Raw genomic sequence first — 14,377 nt, 5'->3', positions numbered from 1 at the left:
GAGCAGCCTGTTCAAATGCTTGACAACCCTTTCAGTGAAGAAACTTTTCCTAATGCTTGCTTTGGCACAACTTGAGGCTGTTTCCTCTCACCCTGTCATACTTTTAAATGTTTACCTAACCAACATTCATGCAAACTTGTGAATGGCCCTGAAAGAGGCATCAGGAATGGTAAAGATGGTACACCCGTCCATGTTTTATTAGGAAAAGTGCCACAGAAGATCATCATGAACCTCTGAATATGAAACTGGGCCAAGAGCGGCATCACACAGTCAAACCTTCATATTTCCAGTCAGAAATCTAGTTGCTACGTTTGGTACTAAATCGGGCATGTTAATCATCTGGGTGGGAAGCTGCTAAGTATAGAATTGCAAAAATCAGTAGGATAGATCAGAAATAAAAGATACTGGTATCAGTTTTAGAGAGCAAGCAAAGCTAATGCTAAAAACTGCTTTTTCCCCTGCAGTGGTCTGCAGATCCACTGGAACACCTGAATGATAATTCTGTGATCTGCAAATACACAGTAACTCGTTTGGCTTTTCACGCTTCCAGGATTTTGGCAACAAAAATGAGACAATCTGTTTAATTTCCTGGGTGAAAGGAATAAACAATGCTGTTATAACATACTGCACACTGTCTGACACACACACTGACAAAAGTCTGTCACTTTTGCACCTGACAGTGCCATTCACATTGTACATTAGGCCAGCTGAGGGCACATAATCATGACTGGAGCATATATTTTTCAAAACTGGATTTTGATGACTGTTATTTTGAAAGGACAAGAAACAGATTGGCAATTAACACCATCGTAAGTCTGGTACCACATATGAGTCTCTTAGACTGGTCGATTAAATGGGATACTAAAATGATTAATCGTTATGTCTCCTAAAATAAATCTGTGCATGATTCATGGAAGTATAGAAACTTCACCATCAAGTGGCTGCCAGTTGGGGTCAAAGGTGCCCTGTTAGCAGGGTTCAATCACTGACCAAGCATGTGCAGACAGAATACATTTTAGTTTTAGGCTTTTGAGACTATATATTTAATCCACAGTTGCAGTTAACAGGAACTGGATCAAACAAATCTCCACATGGAATATCAACTCAGACTCCAGTTAAAGTATAGCTCCATGTCCGAACTTCAGCCTATCCCTCACTTTGTGCCTATCTGGTGTTCAGGTAGTCAGGAACTATGAACTATGCATGAATAAATATTTTAGAAACATGTGTTTTCTTGTAACCAAGAATTAATTACACATTACAAGGGTTAATACACATAAACAAATAGCGCATGGTTTGAACATGATGCTCTGTCTTTATTGTAAGTAATGATAATTCTGTAGGGAAAAGCTTTTCTGCCTAATTCTTGTAGAATCTGCCTAAACTTTGCAGGCTCTGGTAGGATTTTTATTGCTCAGGATACAGATAGTTCTCTTTAGTGAAATACACTGTGAAAGCGCTCTTTATTTTTGGACATTTGTGAAGTCTGGAAGCTTGCTAGCCTGAACAGAATTCCATAATTATGGGAAGAATGCAAAAGCAAAAAGTACTTCCTCTCCCTGTACTTTATCTATCATGATTGCCTTTGCCTGCTATGCAACTGAAGTGTGCAAGTAGCTTCATAGAAACAATAGTTCAATTGTGTTTAGGTACCAAGATAAATAGGCACTGAAAGCTTATGGAAGTGAAGAAAAAGGTTGGCTTGTGCTATGAAGATACAGTTAAGGATCCCATAGCTTCAGGTAGTTAGTTGGACCAAATCTCTTCTTTCTTAAAGATGTCTCAGAGTTAATGCTTTCACTATATAGCTCTGGCAAGTGCAGTAACACTAGATAACTCATAACCTCTCTAATGGAGACAAATAGCTATGGACACATGTCAGAATAATTAGTGTTGAGTAAAGTTAATTTGATTTGTTCATTTAACAAATTGAATCATTTCAGCTAACTGTACAGCATGGCACAAATGTGATGAGGGATGTTCAGAGAAGAAAACTATTCCTTTTTTCCTTCACTATATTAACTTAACTGTAAGGGAAAATGTATGCTCACAGTATGCAAACAATGTCCAGCTTCACATTCCAAATTTTGCAACCTCTGTTATGGTGTGACTCTTCCTGGGATTCTTGGACAGGTGCAGCGTCCTCCTCATAGCTCCAGACTACTCTCCAGAGTAGCCTATCTTAACTATTCTGCTCCACCAGTACATGAGAAGCCTGCCTTTCTCTGCTAGATGGGAATATCTCAGCTAGGTATGTAAGGTTACATCCCTGCCTCCTGTAACTCTGATGAAGAAATGAAGGATTATTGAAAATTCTTGTACCTTTTCAACTTATTGGACTATTTTCTAAGCAGGAATGATGGTGGCTTGACAGGTTAGGGATATTAAATTTTACTGAGAATAAATACAGAAATACATAACATCCAACTTTTGGGGTTATATAAAATATACTCTGTGTGAAATCAACGTAACTCCCCTTTGTCCTTTGCAGTGTATCTTTTTATAGGTTATAGGAATTTTACTCTGTTCTGATTTTCTTGAACATTTTGGGAGTGAAGCTGGCAACATATATAGCAAACAGGTTGTATGTACATGTCTTCACAATTTTTAAGATCTAGGCTGTTTTCAAAATTGCTTTCAGCACTGACTGTTTAAGAAAGCTTGCAGAAGAATGGTTTGATGCTTCTAGTTTAACTAATGTTACGTAATCTCACTTTCAATCTGTTCTACTTGGACATGTGTTGAGTAGTTCCCTTAGCAGGAGGTTGTCAAAGGAAGTGTTATGCAGCCTTTAAAGCTAGGAGTGCTTTGTCCACATTGAAAATCATCAAGCCCTGCAAAGATACCTATGTTGGGTCTAAATGTGTTAACTTGAGGGCAAGAAGCAGTAGAGCTGGATATTGTTGTGCCCTAACTGGACTAGCACAGCCTGCACTGATGAGGCCGCACCTCGAATCCTGTGTTCAGTCTGGGGCCACTCACCTCAAGAGAAATACTGATTTGCTGGAGCATGTTAAAAGGACAATGAAGCTGGTGAAGGGTCTGGAGCACAAGTCTTGTGAGAAGCAGCTGAGGGAACTGGAGTTGTTTAGTCTGGAGAAGGCTCGGGGGACCTTACTGCTCTCTACATCTACCTGAAAGGAGGTTGTAGTGAGGCGGGAGTCAGATTCTTTTCCCAAGTAACAACTGATATGATGAGAGAAACATTCTCAAGTTGCTTCAGGGATGTTTAGATTGGGCATTAGGAAGCAAGCACTGAACAGGCTGCCCAGGGAAGTGTTTAGGTCACCATCCTTGGAAGTACTTAAAAGGCATGTGAAGATGTGGCACTGAAGGACGTGGTTTTGTGGTTGACTTGGCAGTGTTTGTGGTTGGACTCGATGTTCTTAAGGGTCCTTTCCAACCTAAATGACTCTATGATCATGAGTACGTAGGAAACCATATTCATGTTCAGTCTAGACAATCTCAGAAGCTAATTCCCACAAATCAGCTGAAGAGATTTTTGGTTGGTTGTTGGTTGTTTTTTTAATTTGTGTGTTGGTTGCACCCCATCTGTATCTGTTCTGTATTTTGTAAGCCTCGTGGGCAGGTGCTCTCTCTTCGTGTTTCCACAGTGCCTGGCAGTGACTCATAACTGGGAGTCCAGGTTCCACCAAAATGCAGTAAGTACAAGAGTGACCTGGATCTCCTGTGAACTACTTTGTCCAAAGCGTTAGCTGTAATACCATCAAATGTGCGGTCAATTACATGTGTAAACTTTACTATTAAAATAATTGTGTGTGCTGTGAATAATAAATCATGTTACAGTAAGAAGCTGGATTGCTTTGATCCTAGGTAACGATGTCAGATTCCAGCATGTCTTTTGACTGGAAATGGCTGATCACTGCAGAATGGATTCGGTGACTCAACTCTCATTGGACTCGAGACAAAACATCTTGTGCTCACACTAATCTATGTTTCATGTCTGTGGCTTTAAATTATGACACAATAACCTGTTCTCTGTCAAAGTCTGTTTAATTTCTCAAGGAAAATCTTAAAACATTAATTACTAAAAAGCCTCATGGCTTCCTCTTGCAACCGTAGTACAACTGTAAGCTGTCAGTACTTTGTAACTTGCAGCAGCGATTAAAAAGAGGCTGTACACAAAATCACAGAGTAGTTGAGGTAGGAAGGGACCTCCAGGGTTCATCTAGTATAACCTCCTCTGCTCAAAGTGGGGTCAACAGAGCAAGTACTCAAGGCTGTGTCCATAGGGGTTTTGAATATCTCCAAGGGTGGAGACTCCACAACCTCTCTTGGCTTGCTGTTTCAGTGTTTGACCACCCTCATAATATCAGTTTCTTCAGTGCAGCTGCATGCGGATCTCTGAATTCTTCCTGTTTGCTCCCCTGGCTGCATGCATTAACGTACTGGTACTTCAGAGGCACCTAATGATGATGATTTCCCAGAAAAGGTACAAGCACTCTGCCCATTTTAAAGCTCTCCTCACTGGGTTGACCAGCCTCTTTTGCCCCATTTTTCTTTCTTATTCAAGCAACTTGAGACCAGAGGAGCCACATGCAAAACCGTATGTGACTTAGGTACAACAATACTGATAAAAAAGGATGATGAAGAATATTTGTGTGAAGAACAGTGATAGGAGCAGGCAAGGTGAAAAGTCAGTAAACAGGGAAATAACCCCCTCTCCACTGAGAAAATATTTCAACAAAAAAGGAGAATATGAAGAGATGCATGCTTCTGACATTTAATTAATCTTTAAAATCTTTGATAGAAATACCTGTAAAGCTCTCAGCTCTCAGCTATTGACACAATTTGGCTGAACTTGTGCGTGTGTGTGTACACACACATATGCATACATAGATGGCCAAAGAAAGTACTTATTAATGAATAAAAATTATTTGACTCTACTTAAAAAAGAATCTACAAGATATATGACTCACACTGTGTGTGATTATCAAACTGAAACATTTATACAGCATTTCTCCCACAGCTTTTTAAAATTATGAACAACTAATATAGAGTTAAATTCTGTTCTGTATCACGGGTAGCTTATTACAGCATGTGTTTTAATAGTTCTTCTTGCACCCATGTGTCAGATTAAATGGTAGAAATGCCAACTGGATGATAGCTTAGTATCATTTCTGGAAGTATTGGCTTTTAAAGTTAATCTTCAATGGGATGCTTTACTATAGGCATGTGCATACATTAGATAACCTTGGCATGCAGAGAGTATTTTAAGACCCACATAATTTTGAAACACCCTTTAATATTCATTGAAGGTCATGATACATTCCATGCACATAAGATTAGAAATCAGACCTTCCAGGCTTATTTTACTTCTTCGGTTAGATGCCAGACTGGGAGCCCACAGCAATGTATTTTGTTTTTCTGTAAGGCAGTTAAAGTGACACAACAAGCTTTTCCTTGCTCCTCCACAAACATCTGAGCCCTGGTCCAGGGCAACCACCTCACTGTCTTCACAAGCTTACTTGTAAGCTGAGATTTCCAAAACAAGTGCTGCCAATTAATAATGTATACTATTATGGATCTGGGGATCTTGAAGTGTGAGGTTAGAAAATTCACGTTAGTAACTGAACTCCAGCATCTGGTGCTACCAGTACTGTCCAGAATCAACCTGTTAAACCACAGGCAATACTATCTATACCTACTTCTGTTATCAATTTCTATTTATTCACTGATGACACAAAAAAATTAACAGATGCTTCCTTAAGCTTTAAGTTTAATCAACATAAATTTTATATCCACAAAAGACTAATCATCTGTAATTCAGAGATTTTGTAATAACGTGCTTACATATTTTCATGTTGAGTTAGCTGCCTCTTAGAAGAAGGAAGAAGTGCATGTAAAATTAGATTCAAAGTAGTTCCATGAAATGTATCTGGCCCCTTTATGCGACAGCCTGCTACACCGGGGAGAGGAAAAAGGCAAATCCTAGCCTTGATGTCAAAACAATGTAAACTACTTCTTGTATGTTGACTTGTGTAACAAGTGAGGCATGAAAACAAAGCACAGTGCCCTGAGTGGTGACAGTGAATATTTTATCTTACCAACAAAAATCAACAAGAGGCTAAATCCTTAAAGCATATGCCATGCTGACAATGCGCTCTCATTGTGACAGTAATGGTATTTGCAGTCCCAGCTGCACTCAAGCCTGTGCTGTAAAACCACCCATTTCTCAGAATGCATGTTGCTGCCTTTTACCCTTTACTGGCCCTTAGCCAGATGAAGGAGCTGTTCTCTGTTGTTCATGCTGCCCTGTATAAGCAGATGTTTAAACAATTTTTTTGCCCAAAGTGAAATTGGAGAGATTTTGGCATCATTAGTTCTTCTGAAATTTTCACAGTGCCAAAAAGTATCTTTAGGTGACTTTAGGCTTTTTGTATGTAAACCAGCCTTTCTCTGACTTTTTATGAATATCCACCTTGAATGCCGTTCTAAAATTCAGTGGCTGGATCATCGCAGAAATGTTGAAGCAGGAGTACCACTGCTGTTGCTGTGATTCAGTTGTTTGAGTGTGGTTGGTAAGAATATTTAGCGGGTGACTTTGGTCTGGGAGTAGCAGGTACTCGCCACTTTCTGTCGGGGATTTTTTTGACCAAGTCTAATGAGATAAGAGTTAATGAGTTGATTAGGGACAAAGGAAGATGCTGCTCTGGGAGTGCATTTGAATGTGTGCGCTCTACGTTTTTTTCCTAGAACCCACTTGCTCAGTGTTCTCTCCAGGCTGAGTCATGAGATTCAAAGGGAATTGGAGAATGTTGCTTATAAATTATGGAGTTACTGCCTCATGGTTACCATCCTGTCATGAATAACATCAGACTACCCTTCACAACTCATCTTTTTCTCCTGACTTTTGTCAACTTGTAAGGTTTCTATATCCCTGGCAGTGTTCAAGGCACGTTGGATGGAGTCTTGGGTGACATGGTTTAGTGTGAGATGTCCCTGCCCATGGCAGGGGGTTTGGAACTAGATGATCTTAAAGTTCCTTTCTAACCCTAACTATTCTGTGATTCTATATCCCCTGCATAAGATTGTTCTCCATACTGCACTGATTCTCAGTCCAGGTCTTTTGTGTGGAGTCCCAACAGTCCTATACCAGTTTCTTGTTTCCTACTTCATATTTGGGTAATTCGGGAAGTTTTGAGTGATTCGCTAAAGTGATTACATGGTAACATTTCAAGACATCCTACTACTGCTTTGGAGAGACAGCTTTGGAGAACCTGGGTGGAGAGCTCTAAAGGGAGTGAGAAAGTAATGTGTCAGGTGAAAAAATGTGTTCATGGTTTGTGGTGTGGTACAGGAGGAGTAAGCAGAAGGCACAGATTAAATACTGAAATTATGCACAATTTGTGTAATTGCTGCTAAATGTGACTGAGTTCTGTGTTATCCAGAACTAAGAGCCAACAAGCGGGTCACTTCCAGCTCTGCTTCATTCTTAGGTTCAGTTTTCTATTTCAGAGCTACTGACAGGCTGCTGGGCACCCTGTCCACCTCCCATAGTCAAAACTGCAGAAGAGCCTCCAGCTGCTCCAGGGTCCCAGGCAAGCTCTGTGTCTCCACTCAAACCCAAGATGCACACCTCCCTGCAGAAGATGTCATTAGCCTGAATAGCAGTCACCCCAGCAGGAGAACGAAAGCTTTTCTACCTTTTAGAAGTGGGGCTGCTCAGGTAGATATGCCCAACATAGTTTTAATCCAATTAGTTGAGGTACCAGTGGCAAGTGAATCTTAGTAGCACACACTTTATGCTCAAGCACCCAAACCTGCTTAGGTGCTGGCTGCAGGCAGGATTCTTAGCTCCCACATATTCATTGCTATCAGTACCTAATCTTGGTGAATTTAAATTGGGAATTATCAGTATTACTGCAGTCACATTTCTGACTGTACTGTAGGTATCCTTTTTATCCACACACTGTAAGCAGCATGATATAAATACTACGTAGATTTAATAGAAACATTACATAGATGGGTCAAAATAATAATTAAAAAAATGCAAATAAGTTTCTTTATTAACTTGCTAAAATGTAAATTACCATGTATCCAAAAGACCAGTTTTCCCTTCCAGTATCCACTGATGTCCCAGATATAGCTCTAGAAAAGAAATTTCTGAATAAGGTTTTGTTTCCATTCATTCACTGGCTAAACCCTCTAGAAGCATCAGTGTGGCTTCTGACCCAGTTGCTTCTGACCCTAAGTTTAAGCTCTTTTCCCAAGCAACTATCAAGCAAAGAAAGTCCTAAAATAATAGGGGGGGGGAAACAGTGCCATGGAGAAAAGTTTAGTGGGATTGAGAGGAGAGGATAGCTTTTCATCTAGCAATGCCCTAAGTTTATTGTAACTTTAAACTTCTGTTTTACAGATTGACTCTCCAGTCAAGCTCTACATGCGTTTCTTAAAGTAGCCTCGATCTCCCTATGGACTCAACAGAAGTATCACGAAATGGCATTGCTTGCTAGGAATGCAGAGCCTGAGTTCAGCTCCTACTCCTTCAATAACTTGGAAAACCTGTGTGAAGTCCAAACCAAGAAAGGATTCTTCTACACAAAGGCCAAACTTCTGCACCCAGGGGAAGACTTGTGCTATTTAGCCCGCCTGGATGACCAGACGAGGTTTGTGATCATCAATGTAGGTGGTATTAAATACAAAGTTCCATGGACCACCTTGGAGAACTGCCCCTTGACCAGGCTTGGGAAACTAAAATCTTGCAACAATTATGATGAGATCATGAACATCTGCGATGATTATGATGTTAGCTGCAATGAATTCTTTTTTGACCGTAATCCTAGTGCCTTCAGGACAATCATGACTTTCCTGGCAGCTGGGAAGCTGAGGCTTCTCAGGGAGATGTGTGCTCTTTCTTTTCAGGAAGAGCTTGTGTACTGGGGGATAGAAGAGGACCACCTGGAGTGGTGCTGTAAAAAGAGACTGCGACAGAAAGAGGAGGAGGCAGCTGAGGCCAGACTGTATGAAGGGGAGCTGGTGTTTAGTGAAACTACGCAATGTGCCTTCCAGGACAATAGCCGATTGAGTTTGTGCATGCGAAAGCTCAGGGATATGGTGGAGAACCCCCACTCAGGGATCCCAGGAAAGATCTTTGCTTGTATTTCAATCTCTTTTGTTGCCATCACTGCAGTCAGCCTCTGCATCAGCACCATGCCAGATGTCAGAGAAGAAGAAGATCGGGTGAGTTCAGCTTTTCTCAGAGTAAAGTGTGTTTTGCATTATTATCTCCTCAGGGAAGGTGATGGGCACACTCAGTCCAGCAATCATGCAGGTATTGCATTCAGTATTTATGATGTGGAGGCCTGGCCAGGCACAGAAAGCATTCTGCCACTTAACATTGATCAGGCCAAACTCTGCTTTGCCAACACAGCTTTGCCAGTCACAGCATCAGACAGCTTTACCCAACAGATTTGTTTACCCAACCAGATAACAAACTAGCTGTTGTGGATATAAAAATCAGCTTTGCGTGACACTTGATGCTTTGTTACATTAAGAGCTAGCAAATCAGTTTTCCTGAAAAGTTACTTGAACATACCACTTTGAATGAACCCTCAGTACTCCACTGTAAAAAACACATCTAAAATATTTTGATGCTATAGGTGAGGTAAAGGGCAGGGAAGCTGAGGCAGCAATTTAACAGCAGAAACAAAGCAAATGTCCCAATTTCAGACGTGCTTAGTATTCTCGAGTGTAAGCTATGGATGCTTCATGCCCTTGAAAATAAAGTCTTATGGATATTTTGTTTATTCTTCAGTTCAACAGATTTCCTAAGGGTTTAGTCCCTTATTTGTGCAAGCAGTTCAGTTCCCTAGGATTAGCTGTATGTAGGCCAAAGAGAGCTACTCTGGAGATAGATAGATGACATTCACATTCTCATTAAATATGTGCTGAAATGCAATCTGAGGGGTTTGGAGGATGAGGACTTTTCAGAGTTTATGGCCTCTTTAGTTTTACTCAGTTCCAAGCTTGATACTAAATGTTTAGGTTTATTTCCCAGCCCCATGGTCATTAAATGTGATTATGAACTTCAGCTACTTCACCCGATCAAGTTCTGCCTCACAGCTGAAGGCTAAGCTCTCCTGAAAGCAGAATCCTCTTGTGTGCTGTCACCAGGTGCTGAATGGCTCACCACACTGCCACTAGCAGAAAAGAGAATGACAGGAAGCATTTACTGTTTTGTAGCATTGAAAGTAAAAAACCTGCCAATGGAAAATTAGTCCAGCAGCTCCAGAGAGACCCCTGCGTTTGACTGAGTACCTCAGGTGCAGTTAAACTCACCCTTTGCTTGCCATGTATTCTTAGGTTAGATGTCAGCTGAGTTGGTTGATCTGGAGTAAGTCATTCAGTAGCGGCCAGGAGAGAAAAGGCAAAATGTTTGGTATGTTGTTTGATATTTGGTTTGTTATAAGACCTTTGTTTTAAAGGCTTTTATGATCTAAAATTTGAGGATAGTAGTGTTGCGTACTAGGTAAAACTATGTTGTCCCAATAATTTTTTTTTAAATACTTATTCCAAAACACATATCTTTTACTGTAATTAACCATCAGTGCTCCATTATTCTGGACTTTAAAGCACAAGGGATATTTTGCAGTTCAAAACTGAGATGTGTTTAGTGTTTAGATGCTCCTGGGTTTAAGTGAGAGCTGAACAATTGCTTTCAGAATTACCAGTTTAGGTACCTTACGTTTTTACTAATGATCTGAACATAAATAGGAAGCCACAATAGTAGGCTTATATTTGTTAGGTAGAACAGGGTAATAATGAGGGTAGAGCAAACATATGAGAGAAGCCTGGATTTCATGGTTAGTTGGGGCCATTAGAAGGAGCACATTTTCATAGTCAAATGAAGAATTGTACAATAAAGGTGAATGCAGACGTGCTCTTGCAAAAGCAGAGCATGTGATTCCCAACACAGGAATCTAAATATGATTTAGGGTACAAGCAACTGAATGTGAATTCCTATTGCAACATAAAGTCAGAAGGGTTAATGTGATCCTTGAACATCTAAGCTGGGGAATAGTGATTAGAAGCTGGAAGATGATTTTGTGCCTGTATGCGGCATTGGTGAGACTGACACAAAAATTCTGCAGTCAGTTCTCACACTGCTTTGAAAAACTGGAGTGGGTGAAAAAAACTATAAATATTAGAGACCTGGAGAAAGTGCCATATAATAAGAAACTTGAGCATTTCAGTTTATTTAGATTGTTGAAAGGAAGGTGACTGCATTAAGCAAGTAAGTGTTCTTTATGGGAAGAGGAGAACTGTATCATCTAAAAGACCTTTAAATTAGGAAGAAGATGCATGGTTAAAAGCTGAATCCTGGTAAATTCGCATGGGAAACTATGTGCCAATATTTAATATCATGGTGATTAATTACTGGGCAGTCTAGGAAGAGAATTACAGGAATTTGGTTTTTTTTGATGTTTTCAGTTCAAGGCTCAGTGCCCTTCTGGAAAGTAGCGTTCAGCTAAACACACTCTACTTCAATCAAAGTAAATTACTGATTTCAGTTCTTGTTACAAAGGTGAAATGCTTGGAATACAGAAGAGTTCAGAATAAATTATGTTTTTCTGTGCCCTTATATTCTAAAGGCACAGAACCCCTGCAAATAGGTTTTGTTCTGCCCTTTACACAGGGAAGGTCTGTGGACAGAGCAGAAATGGTTACTTTGAGACACACGTGGTTCTTCGGCACAGAGGACAGGTGAAGAATCACTTCTCACATAGCTTAGTTCATCTGAAGTGCTCCTCCCTGGCCAATGAATTAATGCAGGTCAACACTCTATTGGAGTTGTAATTAGCCATGCCCAGAGTCATACGCAGTGACCGATTTTGGTCCTGCACAAATGGATGTAAATACCCATGTAGATCTTTTCAGCCTCAGTAACGCTAGGCATGGAGTAAGGCATCTGCCCACATGGAATTGCTTGTAGTATCACAGACCTAGGCTGCAAACTCTTTGAGTATCATCTGTACATGTCTCATCAGGCCAAAGCAGCTCATCAAGTAACAGGTGTGGAGAGAAGAGAATGAATTCAAAGTAATGTTAATCATACTGAGTTGTATCTTAGTACCTAGTTTAAAATTCGTTTCCAGGGATAGCTCTTTGGTCTGATTTTGCAGTCTCCTAACAAGCTGAAAATGTATGTGCATCCCTCTTGGCTAAGGAACAAATAAACAATATTATTTCAGGGAGGCACTGTACTTCATGTGTACATTTTCCAGGTTCTCCAGCTAACATTACTGTTCTTAGGGTTCCATGTCAGAGCTGTCACAGATACTCTGCCTAACAAGCAGTGGTCTTTTGCTTCAGCTGGCATTTTCCAGAAAGCAAACACTTTATGTTCCACCTATCTATCCTGTTACTGCTTCAGGGAGAAAAAGAGGAACCAATTGTGAAAAAAATCATGCTGGAGAACAGCTTTTCATACCCTGATCTCTTAATGTCATCTGAATGGACCAGCTGTTACACTTGGTGATGTCCTGCAGAGGTGTAAATGACCTTACATAGATGTAAGTGTGGGACCTTAAACATTAGAGGTAATTATCAAGTGAGTGAGGAGGCTATTTTAGGAGCCTGCCTATCTTTTTCGAATACAGAAGTATCAATCATACATTTCATTAGCTTTTTTACTGTTCCAGATGTTCTAGATGACAGTGGCAATCCCTAGTGGTTTAGCAAGAGTGGGAAGGATCATGTTCCCACATACTGTAGCTGTCTTGTTCTCACTGATGGTCATCCTGATTCATCTTGAGCCTTATCCTTTTTTGGAAGTAGTATCGCATATTTCAGGTGCTATACAATTATCAATAAAGCTAACAGAATCAGATCCTAAACTAGTTTTTAGTTACCAAACTAGCACATATTTTATCTCGCTGAGTTGTTGGGTTTTTTTCCCCCTCATTTAGCTTGTATTTACTGATTAAATTAAATGGAAACCACCAATCCAGTAATGCGCATAACAGCTGCTGCTGGAAATTTGAGGAAAGGGACATTTCAAACACACACAAAACCCAAATGTTTGAAGAGGGTCAGGTTCTTCCAGGTAAGGTAACAAAGCAATAATCAATTTTTCATTTGGAAATTTTCAGAAAGAGAGATTTCTATGCAAGATCTAGATTGAATGGTGAAAAGTCCCCTCTGAGACAAAATACTGCTGAAACAAAATCATAGCAAGAGCATGCAGGCACTGAGCTCTTTCAAGACCACCACAAAAATGATCTCTAAGGCATCAAAATAGTCAGAGGCATAGAGTATCCTTAAGGCATTTCAGGCATATGATGCCCCCCTTCAAGTGAGCTTCTCAACTCTCTAAACAAATGGCAGGCATCAAGTGACTTAAGGAAAGCAGCTAGAACATCACAGGAGGCTTAAACCAGTTGGGGATACATTACAGCAAGAGCTTTAACAATGCAGTAAGAGCTGAGCAACCAAAAGACATGGAGAGATTCAACTTGGTGAAAATGAATGTTGACCATTTCTATGCAAAGAAGAAATCTTTCTTTTGTTAGACTTTCTCACCACAGAAAAAAATGTGGTGAACTCTGATTAACATCAAGTATTTTGTCCTGGCTCACAAAAGTATTTATAGGCTTGAGTTCCACTGAGCTCAATCATTTGTAGCACCACAGTGCAAAACAGGAGGAGATCAGAGTGTACTTCCTTCTTCACCGTGCTTTCTAACGGACTGGGAAAAGCTAGTCTAATTAAAGATACTGTGATAGGAAGTTACAGTTCAATAACCTTCAGCTGAAGAATGTTATAGCAGAAAGAGTCATAAATAATGAAGTTAAGGATAGCTCACAAAGAAGCTTGAAACTATTTAACCTTTTAAGCTTAATTTAAACACTTGTGCTTCAGCTTTCATATCAGTGAGGATGGGGAATAGATGAATTGTGAATAGGAGTTTTAAGAAATCTTGTGACTAAAGATCTCATTTCACAAAGGTACACACAAAAGTAATTTCAGACAAGGTCAAGAGAGTCCTGTATGATTCTCAACATCTTTTCATAGATCAGCCGTTGGTGTAAGGGCTGGATGAGCAATGAGGTCAGTTGAAAACTGGCTGAACAGCGAGGCCCAGAGGATAGTGATCAGTGACAAAGTCTAGTTGGAGGCCATTGAATAGTGGTGTACCCCGGGGTCCATACTGAGTCCATTCCTGTTCAACATCTTCATTAGTGATTTAGTTAGGTTTGTAATCTAAAAAGGAAGCTAAACATGGAGAAGTACAGATATTCAGGGCCTCAGTATGTCACAACATTTTGTTGAATGAATGATACCTCTTGCAATTTAAGGTACTTCTGGGTGGGGAAAAGTGTCATTTTAACATTAAATTGCTTACTTATTTCAA

The 14,377-nt window shown here is 40.1% G+C and overlaps 1 protein-coding gene across 5 annotated transcripts in view; it reads left to right on the top strand.

Annotated features, from left to right (window-relative positions):
• Window positions 1–14,377, top strand: part of KCNG2 (potassium voltage-gated channel modifier subfamily G member 2) — a 60,835-nt gene that overhangs the window by 29,760 nt on the left and 16,698 nt on the right. For 4 of the 5 annotated variants that reach the window (XM_061346346.1, XM_061346342.1, XM_061346345.1 and 1 more), the window contains one exon: window positions 8,381–9,204. In XM_061346346.1, coding sequence (XP_061202330.1) covers window positions 8,461–9,204 — 744 coding nt within the window. In that variant the 5' untranslated portion in view covers window positions 8,381–8,460. Of the gene's footprint in view, window positions 1–3,624; window positions 3,663–8,380; window positions 9,205–14,377 lie in introns of those variants that run through there. The other variant, XM_061346347.1, reaches the window with a different exon arrangement.

Source organism: Neopsephotus bourkii, unplaced genomic scaffold (genome assembly GCF_033783945.1).
Source record: "Neopsephotus bourkii isolate Nb327-2 ecotype Australia unplaced genomic scaffold, CSIRO-AGI_Nbou_v1 NB_272, whole genome shotgun sequence".
In the NCBI taxonomy this organism is placed as follows: Eukaryota; Metazoa; Chordata; class Aves; order Psittaciformes; family Psittacidae; genus Neopsephotus; species Neopsephotus bourkii.
Note: the sequence above shows the minus strand (reverse complement) of the source record. Positions and strands in the feature narration are given on the sequence as shown.